The sequence below is a fragment of the Primulina huaijiensis genome, chromosome 17, assembly GCF_012295235.1.
Source record: "Primulina huaijiensis isolate GDHJ02 chromosome 17, ASM1229523v2, whole genome shotgun sequence".
NCBI classification, from domain to species: Eukaryota; Viridiplantae; Streptophyta; class Magnoliopsida; order Lamiales; family Gesneriaceae; genus Primulina; species Primulina huaijiensis.
This window is the reverse complement of record NC_133322.1, coordinates 1,438,551-1,456,593: the sequence shown is the minus strand read 5'-3', so window position 1 is coordinate 1,456,593 and position 18,043 is coordinate 1,438,551. Positions and strand designations below refer to the sequence as shown.

General features: G+C 35.8%; 4 protein-coding genes across 4 annotated transcripts; 2 read left to right on the top strand and 2 right to left on the bottom strand.

Annotated features, from left to right (window-relative positions):
* The first annotated feature begins 2,697 nt into the window (after positions 1–2,697).
* LOC140962975 (ascorbate transporter, chloroplastic-like) lies at positions 2,698–8,849 on the top strand. The gene is made up of 11 exons (XM_073422139.1): positions 2,698–2,924; positions 3,610–4,193; positions 4,396–4,503; positions 5,145–5,300; positions 6,102–6,317; positions 6,793–7,002; positions 7,178–7,315; positions 7,505–7,606; positions 7,690–7,755; positions 8,199–8,283; positions 8,410–8,849. Exons 1-11 carry the CDS (start codon positions 2,870–2,872, stop codon positions 8,505–8,507), a joined length of 1,818 nt encoding a protein of 605 aa, XP_073278240.1. The 5' UTR covers positions 2,698–2,869; the 3' UTR covers positions 8,508–8,849.
* A 911-nt stretch (positions 8,850–9,760) lies between these two features.
* On the top strand, positions 9,761–13,387 carry LOC140962789 (calmodulin-binding receptor-like cytoplasmic kinase 2). Its single transcript, XM_073421793.1, has 6 exons — positions 9,761–10,070; positions 11,310–11,533; positions 11,678–11,846; positions 12,009–12,098; positions 12,200–12,501; positions 12,828–13,387. The coding sequence occupies exons 1-6, from the start codon at positions 9,854–9,856 to the stop codon at positions 13,086–13,088; spliced, it is 1,263 nt and encodes a 420-aa protein (XP_073277894.1). The 5' UTR covers positions 9,761–9,853; the 3' UTR covers positions 13,089–13,387.
* A 150-nt stretch (positions 13,388–13,537) lies between these two features.
* On the bottom strand, positions 13,538–14,005 carry LOC140963244 (brassinosteroid-responsive RING protein 1-like). Its single transcript, XM_073422532.1, has one exon. It carries the CDS (start codon positions 14,003–14,005, stop codon positions 13,538–13,540), a length of 468 nt encoding a protein of 155 aa, XP_073278633.1.
* Positions 14,006–14,825: 820 nt separating this feature from the next.
* On the bottom strand, positions 14,826–17,692 carry LOC140962493 (probable polygalacturonase). The gene is made up of 6 exons (XM_073421430.1): positions 17,545–17,692; positions 17,031–17,342; positions 16,624–16,744; positions 16,116–16,290; positions 15,938–16,008; positions 14,826–15,594 (listed from the first exon to the last, which is right to left on the bottom strand). Exons 1-6 carry the CDS (start codon positions 17,581–17,583, stop codon positions 14,885–14,887), a joined length of 1,428 nt encoding a protein of 475 aa, XP_073277531.1. The 5' UTR covers positions 17,584–17,692; the 3' UTR covers positions 14,826–14,884.
* Between the last annotated feature and the right edge of the window lie 351 nt (positions 17,693–18,043).

The following is an 18,043-nucleotide window of genomic DNA, read 5'->3' as shown; positions in this document are numbered from 1 at the left end:
AAAGAAAGCTCGCCCTCGAGCCCTGGGCCGCCTCGACATATTCTCTTTTCTCTCTGTTATCGTCCCACACAGAAAGAAAGAGCGCATAACTCTGATCGGACCTGATCCATGGATATATGCTCGAGGACATAATCTTGAAATTAAGTGATATGCTTGTTTTTAATAATAAAATAGTGAAATACTAAATTATAAATAAAAAAAATTAGTAATATATTGGTGGACAGCAAAAATATTAATAATTTCATACATATTGACTAAAAATTGGTAACTCGAAGATACTTGTCAAGTTCAATGGTAAATGAAACTGAAGCTGAAGCTTACGTTAAATAGGTGATTGTGTGAAATGATATTCGGGGTCGCATTGAGCTGAAGTTGGGACCGAGGTTGAATTATTGACTAAGCGTAGTGATGATCATGGTCGAGTTGATTTTGAAGCCATTATCAAGTTGACATGAAGGTAAGGCCATGATCGAGTTGAACTATATTCAGATAGATGCTAATCAAGGTTGAATTCGAAGTCGAGTTCGACTCGAAATATTCAAACATATTTCACGAGCTGCTCGAAAATAAATGTTTGAAATATATTTATTTAATATATAATTATATCATATTAATAAAGTATTAAAACTCACAAAATATTTAACAAAAATAATTCATGCTCAAGTTCCACTCGAAAAAATTTGATATTTAAATTCGGTTTGAATTTGATAATTTCAAATATGAATAAAAAAAATTTAGGGTCGAGTCGACCGATTTGTACATATAATAAAAAATAGAGTGAAGTTCAAATAAAGCCAACTTTTAAATTCAACTGATAATTGTTTAAAATGAATGTAATGACCGACAGAATCAAGCCAATTTAAAATTTTCACAAAATACTCGTGTAAAAACTCAATTTCCCAAAATGATGGAGAAAATCACGTAGATGAGAAAAAAAAGAGTAGAATTATGTCATGCACAACCTAGTAACGAGTTAGAAGTTTTGAAACAGTGCATTGTTTATTTTTTAAAAAAATATTTCTAAATTTTAATATATTTTGTATATGAAATTTTAAAAACTATTACATTATTGTTGTAAAATAAAATAAAACGATTTAGACAACTTTCTGATTTATCTCATCGTCAACCTTTTTTTTTTGTACAATATTGCAAGGCTTGGTCAACGGGTCCGTTCACAATGGCATGTATATACTACAATTCATTTGATGTATGTTTTTTCTTTGGATAAAATTGTAGATACATATTAAACCAAATCGATTAAGATTACATCGTGAATTACAGAAAATTGGGGAATAACTCGATCTTCGAGACCAAACAAAAAAACACTAACCTTAATTAATGTATAAACAGCATGATTCGCTGATCTTCTAACAATAACAAAATAAACGAAATGGATATCCACATCTAGAATATTGCAATATTAAACAATGAGACCTAAATGAGTCCCGTGCCGAGGAATTTAATGATATACTGCCTATGTGAAGGAGGAGGGTGCAATGACATCTGATGAGTTGTTTGCCACTGAGAACGAAGGTCCAAAGCCGACTAACAGAGAACGGTTGCCGGCTTACTCTTTGCATTCGACACCACGTCATTTCTGTTCTACCATAAACTCCACAAAACCATCCTTGTTCATTCGTAATGGATGCTCAGTTAGTTTTAGAAATTATGACTGATTGTTCTCGTATTAGTGACGAAATATTTTGTTATATTTGTTGTTCCAAATCATACTATATTTTACTCAAATAAGTTCCGTTTACATAAATTATTAAAAAATAAATGCACTAAACATCATGGATGAACAAAATACAATTAATCATTGATAAAACGTTCGATTTTTATCTATTTTAAAAAATAAATCGATGTCTCAATCATGATAAATGATTAAAACAATATATGTTAATATTTTTTAAATTAAAAAATAAATGAATGAAATGTTTTTTTAATAATAATTGTATTTTGTTCATCAACGATGTTTAATGTGTTTAATTTTTAATAATTTGTCCAAACGAGACTTGTTGAGCAAAGTGTAACACAATTTGGAACACTAAATATAGTAGATGATTGCATCCCTTGGCATTGTCCCAGATCTCTTAGTAGAGCATCACATTTTTTTGATGGTCAGATTTTATCGAAGATCTAGGTACTGTACAAACAAATAATTAAAATCATTTTTAGTGTTATATAATTTTAAAAAAATTAGTATGGTTTTGAACAATTTTTTTGTAAAAAATTTATGAAAATGTTTTTCTAAAAAATTGTTCTCTAAATATAATTTTTAAGAACGATCGAGATGTATTTTTTAACGTTTTTAAAATAAAAACGGATCAAACAAGTAATAAATCGCAATCGAAAATTATAATTAAAATATTTTTATAGAATAACTATGTAAACACATTTATAATTATTTTTTAATTATAAAAAATTTATTTTAAATAATTGTTTAAATGTATATTTATTACAAATTTTAAAACTTTTAATAAAAAATATTTTTTAAATATTTTATATGTAATTCATGACTTTGGAAACAAGGTGAGGTTATACTATATCGAGANTACACAAACACTGGGACTAGAATGCAACCTTAATTACCACGTGGAAACCAATCACGGGTATATTCCGTTGTGGGGCACTTGGCAAACGTGTCAATTTCTCAGCCTTCTGTGTTATATTTTCCCGCTTTTTATTAAAAAAATTAAATAAAAAAACAATCTACACCACCTCCCATATATTATCCACTCAACGTACACAGCAGTCGGTCGTCGGAGTAAATTGGAGCTTGAAAAATTTATTATTCAAGAATGATCGTGAGTTAATTCAATTTGAAGCGTACAAGTAGAGGGCTGCTGATTCAAATTCTCCTACGGCGATGGCTATCGGCGCCGTCGTGTCGCACCGGAATTTTGGCTCCTTCATTGCTTCTGGTAATTTTGTACTATGTGATTGTGATTTTCGCTTGAATATGCTTCTCCATTTGGACACGCGCTCGCGTGCTTTGTGTGTGTGAGCAAGGGGAGGAAATACAGGACTACATGTATATTTAGTCTTCGTTTTTTTTTATAATATATTTGCTTTGAGTAACGTTGTGTGAGTGCTTAGCTGTTGCTACGAATTGAGCAGAAGATGGAATGCCCAACTCTGGTCCGGCAATTAAATCCGTAATTCATCTTACTGTAATGAAATTCAGCACATTCTACCGGAAATTAATTGGCAACTACTGAGATTCTTACTGAAGCTTTGTACGCTGATCTGGGTTTGGTTTCAATGGGATAATTAAGTTTTAGTGCTCTTTTTAACTTGAAATAAGTGTTGGGAATGTGCTGAAATGACCGAAACATGGTGTAATTGTGTTCATTAGAAGTTGAGGGAAAAATGCAAGTTGGTGAACGAGGCAGAATATGCCACAAACATGAAAAAATTTAATCCGTAGCAGTAGCGTGTGCATGCATAAGGCTTCGCATGCGAGCAGTTATTTGTGTGACACATCAATATCCAAATTGATTTGCTCTATGTATGCTTTGCTCGTTTATTTCTCTTTTTAGATTGCAATAGAAGCATCCTATTATTTATTTTACTTACCAGCACAAATATTTCACAAATAATATACAGGTCATCAAACTGGAGAGCGATCAACCATTGCTGCTACACGCTGTAGAAATCGCAAAATGATTTACAGGGAGATGTATCCACCTCGGGGAAGATTTTCACTCAGCTTAGCACACATCCTACCTCAAAACAGATTCCATTCAGAAGGCGAAAGTTTCATAACTTACTCATTGTTCCACACAAAAGCAAATCCGCCTCTGTCCGTGCCTGTTCCACACCAACTAAAGAAAAAGTTCAATGCGTCCCTTAATACAAGAAGAATAAGTGGAATAAGCAGTCATCGTCCTTCTTTTGCTTTCCCTGATAGAATTTTTCAATTTGGGAAGTTTGATAAAATTGGTTTTATTGAAAGACAAGTGCTGCTTTCGAAGCGGTCAACAATGATGAGGACTCGAGCGAACTTCAAATCTGAAGAGCTTGACATAAGAGAAAGTGGGTTGGAGTCACTTGTATCACCCGAGGGGGTGAGTGGAGCAGTATTACTCGAAGGAGTTGAGCAAGGGAAACCATGGTGGGAGCAGTTCCCAAAGCGCTGGGTGATGGTGCTGCTTTGTTTTTCTGCATTTCTGCTATGTAATATGGACCGTGTAAGGTTTCTTGTATTCTTTCCTTATGAATTTTCTTCTTTCTTTTACATCCAATTAAGCTTTCTACTTCAGAGTTATATTTTGTCCAAGTTAACTCATGGAGTCAGGTGCCATCATGTTCCGTTCATGGGACTGGGCCAACTGGCTTAATCGAGACATTATCATTCAACAAACAATAACAAGTATTGTATTTGTTATCCAGGTGAACATGAGTATAGCTATACTTCCAATGTCTAAGGAATTCAACTGGAACAGTGCTACTGTTGGTCTAATTCAGTCTTCTTTCTTCTGGGGATATCTGCTCACACAGGTAATTTTCACATGTTGATAAAACCTCAATAATTTATTTATTGAATATGTATTACGTAATGTCAAGTATGACATGGTTCTGTTTTAGTGAATCATCGTGACTTTTTGTTAAAAATGTTCCACATCGAATATTAAAACTAATAAAGTGTAGCTTATAAACTCACGGGGTTATATCACCTATCAGGCTTGAATTACAAAAAACTTGTCTACTTGGTGTTATATAACATCACGGGTTTATAACCTAACACTTTTATTTCTCATTCACATTAAATGTGCTATGATGTGGTGGTACTAGAATCCATTTTTATGTTCAAGGAAAAATTGAATTTGCAATTGTCTTAAATGTTAATAAAGGTATTAGCTACTCACGCTGCCTTTATATTTAATATCATAGCTTATAATAGAAAGAAGCATAATAGCGTGTGCCATACTCTAGTGAAGAAACCCACCTTTTTTTAAGTTTCACCATCTCATGATCCTGGCAATTAGATTTGAGGCATCTTTGTGCTTGTTAGCTTGGACAACCTGCTTCATTAAGTAATTTAAGCATCTTATCCAAAAAAACGTTTACACCTTCAACTTAGACTGCCACCTGAGTTAGTACGAAATCGGTTCTCTAACAGAATTTATTCACTCCTGCAGATTGTTGGGGGCATTTGGGCTGATAAAATTGGTGGGAAGGTAGTTCTTGGCTTTGGAGTAGTTTGGTGGTCTGCTGCTACAATATTGACACCTTTAGCTGCCAGATTCGGGCTTCCATTCTTGCTTGTCATGCGTGCCTTCATGGGAATTGGCGAGGTTAGCTGCTTATGCACTTCTCTGACAAATTATTTTGGTTTATTCATTAGTTATTCCTGATCAGAAGATGCGGCACATTCCTTTTGTCCATCATCATATCTAACATTTTAAAACTTTTCTTGAGTATTCCGATATACTACTCTGCCTTCTCAAGAATGGCGTCGAAACCGGAAAGTATGACACGCAACATTTTCTATAGATTCAACAGATTTTTGTGTTTGTATTCTCTGTCTTTTTCCTGTCGAAGATGAATTTTCTAAGTTTCCCATTGGCTTGACATTGAAATGAAGAGAATCCTATCAAGTCTGGTTTATAGTCTATCGATTGGCATAACGTGGCTTCTCTATTTCATTGAGCATTCTGACACTGTTTCAGTTCTTCTACCAAGTATTCAAGGTAGGGCAAGCACTTGTGGAAATGAGATGTCATCCATTCATTTATTTACTTGCTAGCAACTTGATCTGCAAATGTATGTTGTTGAATATTGGTGCTATTAAGGTGTTGTTCGTTAAATAATAGTGACTATTACTTCAACATGATGGTGTAGTGATATGTTGTTCATAGCTAATTCTTTTTCTACTTATATGACAATTGACAAATCAGATTTTTAATTGATTTTGATTTATTTGGGTAACAGTCGTTTTTCTCACATACATGGATGTAGAAGGGTTAAATCAATGACTGGGACATAGCACAGTGACTGATATGATAACTTTTGTTTAGTCAATCAAATCTTACTTTGCAACCTTGTTTGTGAGTGTTTTGAATTTTCATTTACAATGGTACGCGTTCTGTAATCAGGGAGTTGCTATGCCTGCTATGAACAATTTGTTGTCTAAATGGATTCCTGTCTCTGAGAGGAGCAGATCTCTTGCGCTGGTATACAGCGGCATGTATCTTGGTTCAGTGATAGGATTGGCCTTCTCGCCTGTGTTGATCAACAAATTTGGGTGGCCATCTGTATTTTATTCCTTTGGATCACTTGGAACCATCTGGTTTGCAATGTGGTTGAGCAAAGTAAGGCCTTACTTCTTTCTGCTAAATCATTTTCTCAACACATACAAATTTACTAGTGGTGGTATGTTTGAACACCTGAACTTTTATTTGCTTTTTGTAATGAATGAGCAACCCATTTTGATTAAAGGATTTTACAAAGAAAAGATCTGGGCTCTCCACTGTGCTACTTAACTCTGCTCCCCCTCTATTTCAACGCTTGCTAATTTTCTTGAGAATTTTGCTGAGAATAAACTTACATCGTGTAGAAATCTGGAACTTAAGGAGATTTATTTATTGTTTCTCTTGTTGCTGTATAGAGCTAATTTTACTGGTCTCTTATATTTCCTCCATAGGGCATAGTGGGATGGTATCAATCTTTCTCCTTAAAGATGACTGGAGACATTTGAAAGTTGGCATTTTTCATTGGCCTAGTATTTGAGCAAAACTGCTACTGCTCTGTCTCATTTTCTTTTTCGTTTTGTTTAACCTATTGCAGGCGTACAGCTCACCAAAAGAAGATCCACATCTGAGCATGGAAGAAAAAGCACTGATCTTGGGAGGCTCCCTATCCAAGGGACCTGTTTCTGAAATTCCATGGAAGAAAATTCTATCAAAAGCACCTGTTTGGGCTCTGATTATCTCCCATTTCTGTCATAATTGGGGAACTTTTATTCTTTTGACATGGATGCCTACCTACTATAACCAGGTTTGTTAGCTTTGGATGATCTTTATTTGTAAAAATTTTGTTTCAGCGATCTCTTTCCCTTTTCTGTATGGAGACCTCATAAGTTGGAAATTTAGTTGGTGGGTTTTATATTAATACACCAAGAAAACTGGACGACCAAGCTGATACTTCCAGTTGCTTGTTTTTGCATGAGCAGGTGTTGAAGTTTAACCTCACCGAATCTGGACTACTGTGTGTGCTGCCATGGCTGACCATGGCTGTTTTTGCTAATATAGGTGGTTGGATTGCAGATACCCTTGTGAGCAAAGGCCTTTCCATTACCTCAGTTCGCAAGGCAAGCACAGTTGTTTTCTTTTGAAAAATATTAGAAATCTTCAAGTCTTCAAACCTGCATTGTGTTGTTTCTTATGAACGAACCTTACATGAAACAGAAGAAACTCTGCAGTTGTATCACGTTAGATGATTATATTTCCCTTGTATAGTACAGAGAGAATGACTCTTCTCAAAAACTTGATCCTTTCAGATAATGCAAACAATTGGATTTCTGGGTCCAGCTTTCTTCCTAACACAACTTAGTAAAGTGAATACACCTGCTTTAGCAGTGGCGTGCATGGCCTGCAGTCAGGTTGAAACTATTTTCTGAGCATACCACTTGTCATGTTTCTGTCTGAATTACCTTGTTAAATGCATTTAGCATAAAATTCACAGGGATCTGATGCATTCTCTCAGTCTGGGCTATACTCGAATCACCAAGATATTGGGCCGCGCTATGCTGTGAGTTGTTTCTCATCTTTCCATTGTAATATTGTTGGACATGCATTTAAATTATTTATAATCGAGTACAACGGACATATCTGTCAACTTGGCTTAAATTTTCGCCATATGATATCAGAGCTGGCTCTGAATATTTTCACCACAACAAGTCCTGTTTCATGTTTATTGAACCATCCTAGATTATGGAATAGCATGACGATAATGCCCTTCAATGTCCCTGACTCTTGTGGGATTTGTCAAATTTATTTATAAGCTACAAGTGAATGAAATTAATTTTTCCAGAAACTTGGATCTAACATTTTGACAATACGAGAAAAAATGCTCAGTAATTACTGTGTAAAATCTATTATGCCAAGTCACACTTCCTGCACAATGTGACATCTACATGAAAAGACATGTTGGCTCTGAATTTCCATGGTGATATAAGCTTCTTTCTATTCCAGGGAGTTTTGCTAGGACTTTCTAACACAGCTGGTGTACTTGCTGGCGTCTTTGGTACTGCTGCAACTGGATACATACTCCAAAAGGGTAAAAGCCAACCTCATCCTCATTTTTCTGCATAACATAAACATTTCCCGGCATCACTGTTCTTCGCAACCTTCCCATGTTTTGTATAGTCTACTATTGTTTGATTAATCTTTATTCGTACGTCAGGTTCTTGGGATGACGTGTTCAAAGTGGCCGTCGTGTTATACATCATCGGCACATTGGTGTGGAACCTCTTCTCCACGGGTGAGAAAGTACTCGAGTAAATTTTATCTACCGTTATATAGGAAGTTTTTCTAGATATGTAACAAGATACAACAGAAAATAGTCACGAAACGCAAATCGGATATATATGGATGAACTAGGGAGTGAAGAGGCTTGAAATGCCATTTGAGAACCTCTATGATCCGGAGCCTCTTCGACGACCCCTCGAGATTTTCTGCTTTTGCCCTGCAATTTATGCTGATCAGTTAATTTAAAATTGTTAGGGGAATTTATATAGTTTCACCCTCCTGGGAAGAGGGAGGGGTTAATTTTCTCTCAGCTTATGTTTGAATTATTACTAGATTCATCCAGTATTACTTAATTTGATTATGACTTGGTGTTTTCGAGAGAGAATATATTCGGGGAATGAACTCCCAGATGATGACGACAAGAACTACCGGATGATGACGACATTTCCCAATATTATAATTTAATTAATTGACTAGATATATGCTAAGCTAATTGTGGGAAAACAAAAGACAAAATTCATACCCAAACACGGTTGAGTCGTAAACTCAATAATAATAACAATTTTTTTTATATTGAAATACTAATAATTTATTATGTCATGATATATTTTATTTTAATATTCTATTAATAATCTAAGAAGATGACAATTAATTTTTTTTTATTAAAAATTATACTATCATATGAAATAGCAATTACGCTTAAATCGTTCTTATTTAATAATTTGATAATATAAATTATACACATTATCGTTCATTTGATAATTAGGCGAGCCTAACAGAATTTGAGTTGAGTAATTATATTTATATACGATTCTAATAATTTTTAAAAAATATATAAACAATAATTGGTAAGTAGGATAGGCTAGAATACTGTTGAACTAAAGATTAACAAATTTAATTACCATAATTGACTTATTAGTTTTTTACAATTATTAATTATTTTAATTAAATTTGAATGAGTGAATTCGGGGGATTATTTTAATTTTGATTAGTTGAATTGCATTACTCTCATTATCTTAAGAGTAGATCTAATGTGAGACGGACTCACGAATTTTTATCTTTGAGACGGATCGATCCTATCGATATTCACAATAAAAAGTAATACTCTTAGTATAAAAATTAACATTTTTTCATGGATGGCCCAAATAAGATATTCAATCTACGAAATTGATCTGTGAGACCGTCTCACAAGAATTTTTGTGTTATTTTAAATTTATTTTATTTTATTTTCTTATTTTAAAAAGATTTTGGTTAGGTGCGAATGCGATTGGGTTGAATTAACTAACCAAACCAATTGAATATTGTAATTGCAAGCTTAACCGCCATCTCTGTCCATTCTCTCATATTTCATAGTTGTCGTACGATTGGATTGATCCGCCATGAAAAGTCCACGCCCCGGCGGTGTACGGAGGGGCTCCGCCCTCAATACACTGGATGAGGTAGCAGATTCGTCGGCTTCCTCCGCATACTACTCGGAATCTTTCCAAAGCACCGCCTGTAGGAGCGCTATCCGCTCCATCACCGACACTCTGCTGGGATGCTTCACTCCTGTTTGTTCGTCGAAAAGCACGAGCAACGTCTTCACTGATTCTTCTGGTAAACGGTTTTTTTTGTAAATTTTTTAATAAATGTCTTGAAGCTTTTTTTGTCTGTGCATTTATAGGGTGTTTCTATCAGATTTGGCTCGTGTTTTTTTTAAAAAAAATTATTCTTACGTGTTGCTTTGATGCATAGTTTTTGATCTGAAAGAATTGTTCGGATAAATATTGAGTATGATTATAATAATTATAAATATTAGTTGAGATGAAGTAATGAAATTAAGATAACAAACAGCTATAATTGAGATCATAGACTAAAGAAATTAAGCGAACAAATTATAGATCTGCCGGAAGTATCAGCAGACCCGCGGACAACGGTAGAGCAAATAGTAAGCCAGTGGTGCCACAGAAACTGTATTGAATACTTTCAAATATTTAGCTGGTAGAGCTTGAATTCTCGCCACGAGCTAACTAGAAACACTGAGATAGAGATAAATCCCCCAAGTAGAGAGTAGTAGACATTGCCTCGTTCAAGGAACGGTAGGGACTCATTTACGATAGTTCTTGCGGTAGAGCTATGGCTTGGTTCAGTAAATAACACAATTTTATATCATATTGCCAAACCAGGTTCGAATGGATATAAATTCTAGCTCGGCAATGGCAAAAATTATTTTAATCTTGAAGATAACCAAGTTAACGTTACCGAGGCCAATCATATTCACAGTTTCCTTAAAAAATATTCAGCTTCTCATATAGGTATACTTTAAGAGACACATACATCACTACTTTTGGCAAATAAAATCCGTTCCAAAGTGTATTTGAATGCACGGTGGGTTATTTTTCAAAAAAGAAGATTGATTATTCCCCAGACTTTCATTAATTGGGGGGAGCCTCAGGGACTTGCTAAAAATTTTTACTCAGTTTGTGCTGTATGGCATTGAAGAGGTTGATATGCTCAGATTTTTGCAAAAGGATATTGATTGATGAAATCGTATCATGTAAAGTTTGCCAATTGAATAGGTATTACAGATATTATGAAAAAGATGATTTTGCTGATACTCATTGTTTGATGATCATGTTTCTTTGGATACAAAATGTCGCTCATGATTTATTCACGTAAGATAATTTACTGGAAACAGAAATCCCCAGGAACTTAATTTTATGCTATTGTGCGGCTCAAATCACTTTCAGATACAATTTTAAATGAAGATGCCACCCTCTTCCGCATTCGATGTACCGGAATGCAAGTTGAATATGAATAAGGAATTTTATGGTTCGTCGATATTTTTTGTATCAGGTGCTTCAACTTCGGGCAGCGAGAGGAGACGCCTCATTTATGGTAATTCAAATGCTTCAACTCACTCAAAAGAACCTGGTAGTGTTAAATTCACCATCGAAGAGATTTACAAAGCCACCAACAATTTTTCACCCAGTTTCAAGATTGGACAAGGTGGTTTTGGGATTGTCTACAAGGGTCAACTAGAAGATGGAACTTTGGTCGCAGTTAAACGTGCTAAGAAGGTTGGGAAGTTAGAGTTCAGTGGATATTATTTTATGTTCCTCATTTTTTTTCGGTTTTTCCCCCCACAAGCATGAAATATATGATAGAACATGAACTTTTTCAGCCTTGTTACCATTGGTTTTAAAGTTCTTCCTTTTCTACAGATTGTTTATGATAACCATTTAGGAATTGAGTTTGAAACTGAGGTCCAAACTTTGGCACAAATTGAGCATTTGAACCTAGTAAAATTTTATGGGTTTTTGGAGCATAAAGACGAGAGGCTTCTTGTTGTTGAGTATGTCCCAAATGGAACCCTTAGGGAGCATTTGGATGGTAAGTTTTTCTACCTTATTACACAAAAGTATTTCTCAGGTCTTGTTCTATTGGGTCCCCACCCCCCGCCCAAAAAAAAAAAAAAAAAGACACAAAATTGTCTTACACGCATATTTATGATCTTTTTGCATATTTTAGTGTTCATATTCGATTTATGTGCAGGCATCCATGGTAATGTTCTTGATTTTGCTTCTCGGCTTGATATTGCAACTGATGTGGCTCATGCTGTAACATATATTCACACGTACACAGGTGTTAAATTTTTTTGCCACCATTTTGAATCTGTCATAAAGACAATAGGAAATTTGTGATCAAATTTTTTTTTTTTTGGAATCTTTGAAAAATGAGTGCAGACCACCCCATTATACATAGAGATATCAAGTCTTCCAACATTCTTCTCACTGAAAATTTACGAGCAAAAGTAGCAGACTTTGGGTTTGCACGGCTGGGTGCTGACGGTGAGTCAGGAGCAACTCATGTTTCTACTCTGGTTAAAGGCACTGCCGGCTACTTAGACCCTGAATACATGAAAACAAACCAACTCACTGACAAGAGTGATGTTTACTCGTTTGGAGTGTTACTCGTGGAGCTTGTTACTGGCAGGCACCCTATTGAACCAAAACGGGAGATCAAGGAGCGTGTTACAGTGAAATGGGTATGATCAATTTTCTCCTGTCAAATAGATCTAATTTTACCTATATAACTGTTTTCAATGAGATACAGCTTGTTCCACATTAGGTGGAAGAGAAATACCATAACTCGGTTGTGAGTATTGGCGAAAGGGCCTACAAAGTGAGTTTTTTTCGAAAATTCGTCACGATCAGTTCATAAAAATTTGATCATGATTGTCTCAGAAATCACTTCTTATCACCTGGGTATATAGGATAACTGAGGTTTTGCTGGCGTTTACACCATTTCAGAAGCTAGCATAGATACATATATTTTCCTAGCTCAAATTCGACATGTTTCACACAACTGCAGGCAATGAAAAAATATGCTCGTGGAGATGCAATATTAATTATGGATCCAACACTTACGAGATCACCTGCTAATATATTTGCTATGGAAAAGATTCTTGAACTAGCCTTGCTATGTTTGGGTCCCACTCGCCACATCAGACCTACCATGAGGAAATGTGCAGAGAAACTCTGGAGCTTCCGGAAAGATTACCGGGATTTCTTGACCACTGGTGTCCCTCCAACCTCTGCTAAATCTCAGATAAGCAACTCCATAAGGGAATAACTCGTGGATTTTGCATCCGTACTGCTTCTCTTTAATTGGTTTTTGAGTCCACAAAGTGTAGAGAACCGTGAGAGAAAACGAGTGCTTTGATAATTTTATTGGTAGTTAAAGTTTTGTGGTGGTGTAGGAAATTCTAGTAAAATTTTTACTAGTCTCGTGTTATAATATCATTTATTTATTTATCGACCATGACTATTATAGGAGGTTCCTATTATTTCCCCGCTTATCACATTTAGTTTTGTAGTAAATCATGCATTTATTTTTTATGGATTGCCATAATTAAAACTATTTCATTTTTTTTAAAAGAAAAGGAACCATTTTATCTTTACGTGGTGGAAAGATTATTCGAATTGGACCTAGTTTTAAATGATATCTAGTGTAAAATTAGAATATTGATTATTAGTAAAATAAATAGGCAAATCCACAAATCTATTTAAAAAAACAGAAATTTACATGCCATGATCTTCTGAGTCCAGGTCGACGAAAACATTAACAGCTAGCAACGAAATTTGAGGCGGCGTAATCGGGGTTCTGCACAGCGGGCAAGTCCACTGATCGCGGTTCATCCAACGGTCCAGGCATCTCCGGTGGAAAACGTGCTCACAAGTCCGCAAGCACCTGATTTCTTCTCCTCCCAGATACTCGCACAAGCAAACCGCGCAGCTTCCTGATATTTCTCTGCTTCCGGCGTGGGCGTGGGCGTTGGCGTTGGCGGACTGTTCAGAGATCTCGATCACCGTGGTGGGCTTCCGGGTCTGATTTTCTTGGAGACGTGTTTCAGTTTCAGGAGAGCCTGAGAAGCCCATGAGCTTGAAGAGAGTGAAAATTATAAATTTCTTGAAGAATTCCCACAATAAAAATGTAATCTTGGGACGTAGTATTTCTGTGAAGCCCATTACCCCAATCAAGCTGCTCATCGTTAAGTTTCTTTCAATTCTCGTCTCAAAATTGATCTAGAGAGAAATTAAAATTAAAGGGTTTTTGTTCTTTGTGCATCGTGATGGCTGAGTCTGTGGATTATATGAGGAACGAATCTCTGAAACGTGGTGATAGTAGAAGAATCAAGAGAGTAGGTCAGAATTTGGCAAGTGTTCACCTGCAAATAGGTGATACTGACAGTGAAATGAAGCATTATTAAGTTAGACACCGCCCTATAATTTGGTGATTTCAAAAAATTATTCGTGCACGAAATTAAATAATTGTATAAAAGTCAAAATATGTTTTTGAAACATTGTGGTTTTTTTTTTAAAAACAATATCATAATTTTTACGTTGGGTATTTTCATCAAATAAACTATTGTTTTGATTCACATATTTGCATTCATTCAATCGGCACCCAGTAATCATTTCACCAGGACACTTCAAATATACACCTAAAACATATAACTATAAAAATAATAGAAGTGTTTAGTTCGCTTGAAATATAATAATTAATTTGTAATAGGGTGCAATGAGCCAAGTCTAGTGTTGGCAATTGGTGTGCATGTATAAAAAACCCTGCAAACATTTTCTAGGACGTCACATAATATTGGTGTTAATATGATTTATTTGACTTAACATGATTTTCAAATCATTGCATCAGTTAAAATTATTCTCATCTCTGAAATTTCTTTTTAAAAAACTTATATGGATTAATTGTATTTTTGTCTGACCCGGCCATACTCCAGAGGCAGCTGAATATTTTCTGCATCATGTTATACAGTTCTAAATAAAGAATCATACAGAAATTAATCAAGACTGAAGTTCCAAGTCACAGTTCATTGCAAAAAGGCTTCTAATAAGAAGTTGACAAGGCTATTACATGTATTTCATGCTGTAGGAACATTTCTGTAGCTCCAAAGTCTCAATAGCCAAAGTGTCTGAAGGAAAGTCACACATTCCTTGTTTCTCTTCACCCTGATCAGGCAGCAGATTACACGGTGGTGGTATCACCCCACTTGAAATCCCCTCCACCTCGACACAAGTCCATGGATACTTCTTAGCCTTCAGTGCCATCCCTATAGTCACATTAGAAATGCAAATCCCGGTGAATGGATCACCCGAAATTCCCTCTAGTCTTGCCGCCATAGATACGTTTTCAGCCACCACATCCCGGTAGTTGATCCCAGTTATCTTCGGTAGCGCATTTGGATCATAATGGTTGTCAGCATGAGAGCCGTAGTTTCCGGTCATCCAGAATACCCATTTCATGGTATGTAAATTCATGCCTTTTACATATATGTCTTTTACATAGCCACCTCTGCCTACTGCTGTCTTGATTCTGATACCTGATTCTGTGTGAATGGCTGTTATGTCTTGAGCTCTCACATCTTCAATCCCGCCCGACATTTCACTCCCTAAGGCTATGGCGGCACTGTAAGGTGAAACACAGGTGAGGCGTCTAATTAGTAGTTGTTTTGTAGGCATCCCGTAGCTTATACCGTATTCATCCCACCCACTTTTTACTGCAATACAATCATCTCCTGAGACGATGTAGTTGTCTTCAATTCTTGTGTTTGTGCAAGAATCTGTGTATACATGAAAACTTTTTGAGTCTGATGTTCAACTGAGGAATGGAGTTGAGTCATTTTCAATGGTGGCAACATTATTTCAATGAAAGGTCCACTATTATTGTCGAGTAAAATGATATATTTTTTGTTGGAATTAAAGTGGAACATTCCTACTATGTAAGATTCTAAGCAAAAGGTTCCACCAATAAACATTTGCATTCACCATCGGTCTGTGAAAACGTTGACTCACGCCATAGTTGTTTGGATATCACACACTCGTAGACCCCCCACTTCAGATCATAAAATGTGTAGATGTTCACGCTCCAGGACAAGTGTTCAAAGGCTACAGAAGCCAACTGACCTGGATTTATCCCATCTGTGTTCGGTGATGTTATTGGTGCTAGGATTGTAATGCCTTGTATAATTATATTGCTGCAATTTTACATAAATATTAACACTGGTAAATCAAAATATACAGCTAGTTGTAAAATTGAAAGAGATGAAGCCATAGAAAAACACTCTGGAGCACGCATATTGACCTGCTGTAAACAGGGTGAATATTCCATGATGGAGAATTCACAAGTGTTAGATTGGAAATTTGGATGTTGCCTGAATGCATGATTTCAATAAGGTAAGGTCTTGTATATTTTAGCTTTTTACCGTGAAACTGCCACCACCATAGTTCACCTTGACCATCAATTGTACCATTCTCACCTGTGCGAGATGGCCAAAAAACCCAAGAAAACAATAGTAAGGTAGGATCGAACCATTGCTACTCTGCTAAAAGCTATAATTTTTAAGTCAACCTAAGTGACATTTGAACTGTCCCTCAACCAACACATGACTAACATATGCTACTGATGAAGAAAAAGTTCACGCACATAGGGGGTGGATTCCAGTGGGGCACAATTTCTAAATGAAAAAAGAATGGAGACGTGATTTTTACAAAATCGCAAGTGTTAGCTAGTAAAAGTAAAATCCATCAAATCGTTCCTCTCTCTTGAATTTTTTGGGTTTATCTTTGCTGATGTATAAGTAGAATTTTACCTGTGATCACAACATCAGTGAGATTTGTCCCAAAGATGAGACTGATGTATCGTCCCCCAGCCGCATCTCTTCCATGACCATAGGACGGCAAGGGATCAACAACAGGCCAGGAACTTATATCCTGAAATAAATGTACATTGCTAATAAATGTTAAGCGATGTGGTTGAAAACATTTTTTTTTAGTTTGGGGGTGAGGGAAGACTTGAACCTATATCTCTCTCGCATTTCTGAGAGTATGGTGCCACTAAGCCAAAGTGGCTTGGGTGAGATTGTTGAAACTTTTAGTTATTGTATATAGTGTCAAAATATAATACAAGAATCAGATATTTTTGGAAGTAACGGAAGAATTAAATTAAAAGTAATTAACTATAAAACCGGCCCATGAAAGAGAGAGAGAGGAGAGAGACCTGAGAGGCAAGAAGAACTGCATCACTATGGAGATACAGAGTGAAATGACTTGTGAGATTGAAGCTTCCTGTCAACCATTTACCAGCAGGAACAAAGAGCTGAGCCCCACCATCTGAACCATATTGGCTTAGTTGGTTAACTGCTTCTTGAAATGCATTTGTGTTCAATGTAACTCCATCTCCAACCCCACCAAATTCTTCTATTGATGCACTGTGACTCCTGCAACTGATGGCTGAATACTCAAATGACTCCAGAATTCTTGCCTTTCTGCATTCAACTCCGTTCATAACACCGAGGACCAGTGCAAGGATCTGAATCCAGTTCAACAATTTCGCAAACAATGTGATGTAAATGTTGATCGAATGTACTACATCAAGAAATGCATGTGAAAAAAAAAAGCATCAAACAACTGCATATGTCCCATTCAATGTACAGACATTGAAATGCTAAATGTGATTGTGTTTTCATTTACTTTTGTGAAGGAAAAAAAATTTGAAGTGCTAATTAACTTACTTGAAGACAGGAAAAGGTACTTCTCCCCAAGTAGTTCATTTCTTGGAAAAGATTTGGAAATGGGAATATGGTTGGTAGTGGAGAAGACAAAGCATTGGTATTTATAGAAGCCTTACTGTTACTTTGTTCCTCAAATTGGAAAAAAAAATACAGTTTTAATTAATGGGATCTTTTAAAAAGATACTATTATTCTTGATCCATCCAAGTATAACACATAAGTTCTCTTGATTAAGTTTTAATATTTCATGTGATTAAGAATTGATGATGTTGCATGAATTCTGAGAATAAATTTTAAGGTTGTGACGTAGGTAAGTGGTTGGTTTGTCTCAGTTGGAAGTTAGTTACTTTTGATTTATTTGGGCATTATTCCATCCCCCGTGAGTTTCATTTCACTGCACTACAGCCCACTACTTCACGGGGCACTCATTGTTGCTGCAGTAGCTGCCCCATTATTTCAGGATTTCTTCAGCTTTAATATATTTATGAAGCTTGTATATAT